This window comes from Saccostrea cucullata, unplaced genomic scaffold (genome assembly GCF_032062105.1).
Source record: "Saccostrea cucullata isolate Sc308-1 unplaced genomic scaffold, CSIRO_AGI_Scuc_v1 ctg15444, whole genome shotgun sequence".
In the NCBI taxonomy this organism is placed as follows: domain Eukaryota; kingdom Metazoa; phylum Mollusca; class Bivalvia; order Ostreida; family Ostreidae; genus Saccostrea; species Saccostrea cuccullata.
This window is the reverse complement of record NW_026918251.1, coordinates 1,624-7,223: the sequence shown is the minus strand read 5'-3', so window position 1 is coordinate 7,223 and position 5,600 is coordinate 1,624. Positions and strand designations below refer to the sequence as shown.

The following is a 5,600-nucleotide window of genomic DNA, read 5'->3' as shown; positions in this document are numbered from 1 at the left end:
TCAAATTGATAACAAAGATAATTTTTGCAATGAAATAATTATTCTTCAAACACGATATCTAATTTATTTAATAAAAAAATATGTAAATCCTTACCATCAAAAAGATAAGTCCTTTCACTTCGGAGTTCCGAATGACAATGAAGACTGAACGATAAGTGAACGGTGAACGCAAAGTAAACGGAACGAAGATCGAACGGTGAACGTTTTGTGAACGGTGAACGCGAGCGCACGGTGAAAGGTGAACGCAATACTGTGAACGAAGAGCGAACGGTGAACGCACGCTGAACGAACGGTGAACGAACGCCGAACGAACGGTGAACGAACGGTGAGCGAACGGAAAAATGGGAAAGTAGAACGTTTCAGGGACTGTATCAGTTGCCAGAACTTTTGAAATGCCCCTCGTATCGGCCAAAGGACTTATGAAATGATGAATCTAAAGGAAACTGATGATATTCTTGTATCATCAACTTGATTGTCACTAACGAACATGTCTTATTTAGACTTCCTACCTTGGTCACAGCGGTCCCCTCTGTAACCAGGGAAACATTGTAGACAATTTCCCGATTCTATGTTACAGTACTCCTTGCAGTTTGTTGGACAGACCTCTGAGCAATCAGATCCGTAACGCCTTGGACTTGAACAGCCTAATTATAAATAAAAATAAATTAATTGAAATAAATGCATTAAAAAAGCAAATAAAAAGATTAATGAATAAAACAATCCTTTAATATAACCTATCCCCTTTTTTATACTATTTTCTTTAAAGTCAATATGTTTCACCCACCGTAAACCTCGACCTCAGAAAGTTCAATAAAGGCATATGTAGAGGGTCCTGTCGTGTAACTGTCTCTCACTGGTCTCTCGTTATAGTAAATCACGTATTGTCCATGAAAGGGACAGGTTATGTTTGCGACAGCTGGTATTGTTCCTCTAGTGTAGTTTCTGTCATGAAAACACAAGTGACCATCTTCCTTGTTTGTTGTGTTTGAAATGTACACGTAGAATCCCATAAATCTGCCAGTGTATTGATTTGATGGTACTAGAAATATGAATGCTGGCTTTTAATCTAAATATGATCGCTCGGTTCACCGCTCCCATATATGCATGTGTATTTAACAATTAATAATTAATAAATTTTTCCGTAATATACAAATTCATTAAATTTTCTAATTCAATATTCAATATCATCCATCGAATTAAAGGTAAAATGTGGAACTCGATATCCTTTTGTATATGTCTCTCTTTCTGAGTTTTTGTTAAGCGCTCTCCTCTCTCTCTCTTCATGACTTTAGTACTCATTTTTCAAATCGATATATAGGCAACAAAATTTGCAAATGCACAGAATTTAAAGTTGACGGCTACAAAATGTCCTAGGCTTGACTACATTTTATTATTTATAAGTCAAGAGAAAAAAAAACACTTATTTTGGTACAAATTGTTGTTAGCGACAGCCTGAGCCGATGAATGACTATATGTCCCGTAAGTATCGACAATGGCCAAATCGTACCAAAAGCGGCCGGACCATGAGAGCAAACCCGGTTGCGCCCCGGCTTCATTTTCTGTTAGGTTGTATCCTGTCGGTATTGTGTTGTCGCTAGCAAATATGTACATGTACAAAACAACAATATGGACACACCCTCGAATTTTTAAAGGAAAATCAGGGACCTTGTGAAGACACGTTGGCACTGTTGCCTAAGAGAAAACTATCAATAAATTGCACCCATATTTAGCGATTTATAGAGAAGATTACGGTATATGTATCAAGCACGTACAATGATATTTAGTATAATGTTTGTAAGAATCTTTGGAAAAAAAAATAACTTTATTCGTAATTTAATTGATGAAATAGGACATTGCGGAATATGAAAACAAAAATTATTCTTAATTATTCTTAATTCTACCCCACGTCTTTAAGCTGTGTCAAATTAGTATTGAAAAGAAAACATGTTCGACTATGTATCAGTTGTTTATTTATTTTTTTTTTAATTTTTACTTTAAATGTCATTGTCTCATACAAGAAAGACAATATTATAAAAAAAATATTTTTTAACACCATTCAATTGATGTTGTACACTGTAAAAGAAACTATTAATTAATACAGATTGGGTACGTGAATAGAAAAATTGACACGGTGTTTTAGAGTATTTTACAACACTTTTAGACGTCATTAAGAATACTGCTATGAAAAGATACATCGAAAAAACTTAGTTATTATCATATTTCTATTTGTTTAAACATACACTTAAACATTTTTAACGCAACACAGGAGTAATAAGGAAGCATACAAATTTTCTACCTTGACTAAATCAGAGCTGCATTATGACATCATAGAAGACAAGGTGATGTCATTTTTAGAAGACAAGTTTTCGTAAAATTGGCATTTAGAGATGTAGTCTAGCGTTAGATAATGAATAGAAACGTGTAAACATTAACAAATAATTTAATTTTGCTTGTATTCTTGGTATGGGGACACACCCCCTTGACAACCAGCATAATCATCTGTATCCATCAATCCCCTCATTTCCAGTCCTTGGGATTCATGGAAAATTCCAGATTTAATGAATGTACCTTTAATTTCAAACAGTTACTTACCTCATGTAACAAGCATCATGGCTGCTAGATCTATGTATCAATTTTCACCTCCCCTCGCTTCCCATAACTTCCGTTACTACGCGGTTGTATTATTGCGCGGTAAATTTGAACTCATAAAAACAACACAATTTTACATCCCCAGTTGAATAATTATTTTAAAACTAAATTATAAGAATGACTCTAATTCTTGGCCAAATTATCGAGCATAATATGGTTTGGGTCAGTTTACGCTTGTTTATAATCCGCTTCGCGGATTAAAAAGCGTAAACTGACCCAAACCATATTATACTCGATAATTTGGCCAAGAATTAGAGTCATTCCTTAAAAAAAACGTTTTTATTTTATTATGCTGTATCTGTCATTTTGATTAAATTCTACCACCTATAAAGTTATGTGTGTACATCGAGTAACTTGGGAATTGATCATGTTGTGTAAAGAGAATTTAACTACGACAGCATGTACAAAGATATGTAAAATAAAGTTTATCAGAAAATATCGTGAATAAATTGGGGAATTCATGTGGAGTAGAGTTAATAAAACAGGTATGCTAATTTAATGTCATCGATTATATCAGTCATATATATACGTATCCCGGTCGGTCTTTCATCTGTCATTTGTGAAAAAAAAAATATTGCAACAGAACAACAATAAGCCGTATATTTCAAAACATAAGATTTGTACAGATGGAAAGTTTGCCTCGCAAAATACTTGGAAAGTGCTGCTGGAATCCCGAGTTAAGCATGGTTTTACGAAAAAACTCGGTTCATATGCATAAAATTCAAAACATCAGGTAAGGTTTCGTGCGAATGTGTGGAATAATTATTTTACTGACGGGACAGTGGGATTCTAGCAGCATTTTGTAGTCAAAATAAATGTTTTTCAACTATATTTGTTACTCGAAGAAATTAATAAACTCCGGGGTATTGTTGTTCTGTTAGCTTTTCTATTAAGGAAAAAATCGCTATTAAGAGAAGTCACGTATTGCCGTGGTGGTTGTGCACGTCTCTGCATTAGACACTCTTTTATCTGTCTGCAATAGTTTATAAAAGTTTACATTTATCAGTGGTTTTGGTAAATCATTAAAATTAATTTTCTTTAAAAAGTCTAAATTTCCTGAGAAATGTCTTATATGCTTCCTTAATATACCGGCGAATGAAAGTAATTTTGGATGCTTGTTTATCACTCTGAATTTTGCTTAAAAACACAAGGTTTGTGGTATCTCAGTCGATAAAGTGTTTGCTTTTGAACGAAAGGTTGTGAGTTTGAATGTCGACCAAAACTAACCTAAGGCGAAAAATAGTTACATGTAGCAACTCTTCCCTGGCCAGGTGCTTGGCATATTGAAATCAAAGTTTGGATGAGTACATTTTTTAATTAAACACGCAATGAAGTCACTTCCTCTTTTCCAGTATATTTACTTGCATGTAATTTATATACGTACCCCATGCAACATTGTCCGTTCTGTAATAGATCACAATGTAATCTATGCTAACAATGTCTGTGAGGTTAACCCACCAGGTAGCATTCCTCCTTTTATCAGCTGATACACTGCACTTTTGTCCAGTATAGGATAAGTCTGTTTTTGAACCGTCAACAGCTTTCTCTGGACCGGATACAGTGGAATTATGTGTTGAACTCTGCCAAGCCGGTTTCCGAAGAGCAAGATTTTCTAATGAAAAAAAAAATAAATACAAGCACACATTATGTATAAACAATTAAGTTGTTTCCATACATGTGTTAAATCTGGGTAATTTGCGTCTAATTTCACTTCAAATACATACCCCGTATAGTTGAGGTGCGCAATGGAAATATAAACATTTTTTTTTTATAAAACTGTATTCATGATCAGGATGACGATTTTTTGGTACAATATTTATATCAGATAATTGTAATTGTGGCTAATAATTTCATATAATAACATATCTCACCTTAAAGATTCAACACATTTCTTTTGAAGAAGAAAGATATGATAACTCCAAAATGTTGCTTTTTATTTACGCAATTTGATGAATATTGATGACAATTAGATTATAGATTTAGATCTCATCCCAGGGACCCGTCTCCACATCCTACGGTGAAATGGTTAAACTCCTTACTTCGCAACTGTAGAGCCAACGCTCTAAAGACTGCGCCACGTGGCGATTCTAGCATTTGTTATGTACTTGAGCTATTGCTTACGTCGGCATTCAAACGTATAATTAGGGAAACATATCTCACCTTAAAGATTCAACACATTTCTTTTGAAGAAGAAAGATATGATAACTCCAAAATGTTGCTTTTTATTTACGCAATTTGATGAATAAAAAAAAAAGGAGAAGAAACAACATCATGTTTTGTTGAGACGGAACAGATACTGTTCTGCCTTTGTTTTCATTGACTCCCACGTTGAATTTAAAGAAAGCATTGATGGGTCAGGCAAAAATCGAATAAGTATTTTCATAAGATAATTTCAAAACCTTTCAATGAGAAATTATAAATACATAAATTAATACGTAATGTATCAATGCAAAACTCTGCATAGCTAAGAAAATAAGAAAAATGAGATAAGTTTTCTCACCGTACGCAGAAGAAAACATAAAAATCCCTAGGATTAAAACGAGTACGTACATGACTGTGCATGTAAACCTCACGAATTAAAACAGGGAAGTAAAAGTTTTATTAAAGCAAATGACTCCAGAAGATCAAATCTCGCATTCATTGTCATATTTGATACGCATGGAGTCCGGAAAAATTCATATATATATATATATATATATATATATATATATATATATATATATATATATATATAATTCGCCGAACACGAGAAGGAGCTATTTAATGAATAAAGCCACTTGTGTGCAGAAGAGTATCCACTCTAACTCACAATGAAATAAGGACAAAATTATACTTAAGTACCTCTATCTTATAATATAATTTTAATATGTAAAGTACAAAAGTTATAAATTGACCTGTATCCATACAAAATTACGCACTTATCAAAGGATTTTTTTTTTCTTTTTAAGCTG

At 33.4% G+C, this 5,600-nt stretch overlaps 1 protein-coding gene across 1 annotated transcript; it reads right to left on the bottom strand.

Moving 5' to 3' along the window:
- Window positions 1-492: 492 nt before the first annotated feature.
- Window positions 493-5,260, bottom strand: LOC134260493 (uncharacterized). Its single transcript, XM_062743049.1, has 4 exons — window positions 5,150-5,260; window positions 4,034-4,261; window positions 785-1,039; window positions 493-644 (listed from the first exon to the last, which is right to left on the bottom strand). Exons 1-4 carry the CDS (start codon window positions 5,199-5,201, stop codon window positions 493-495), a joined length of 687 nt encoding a protein of 228 aa, XP_062599033.1. The 5' UTR covers window positions 5,202-5,260.
- Between the last annotated feature and the right edge of the window lie 340 nt (window positions 5,261-5,600).

Bases quoted from the DNA above. Each gene is read 5' to 3' on its own strand.
- LOC134260493 (XM_062743049.1), bottom strand. From the start codon at position 5,201: ATGTACGTACTCGTTTTAATCCTAGGGATTTTTATGTTTTCTTCTGCG. The intron at 4,262-5,149 runs GTGAGAAAACTT...TTTTTTCATTAG, and splicing joins TATGTTTTCTTCTGCGTACG to AAAATCTTGCTCTTCGGAAA. The intron at 645-784 runs GTGGGTGAAACA...ATTTATAATTAG, and splicing joins TTCTGAGGTCGAGGTTTACG to GCTGTTCAAGTCCAAGGCGT.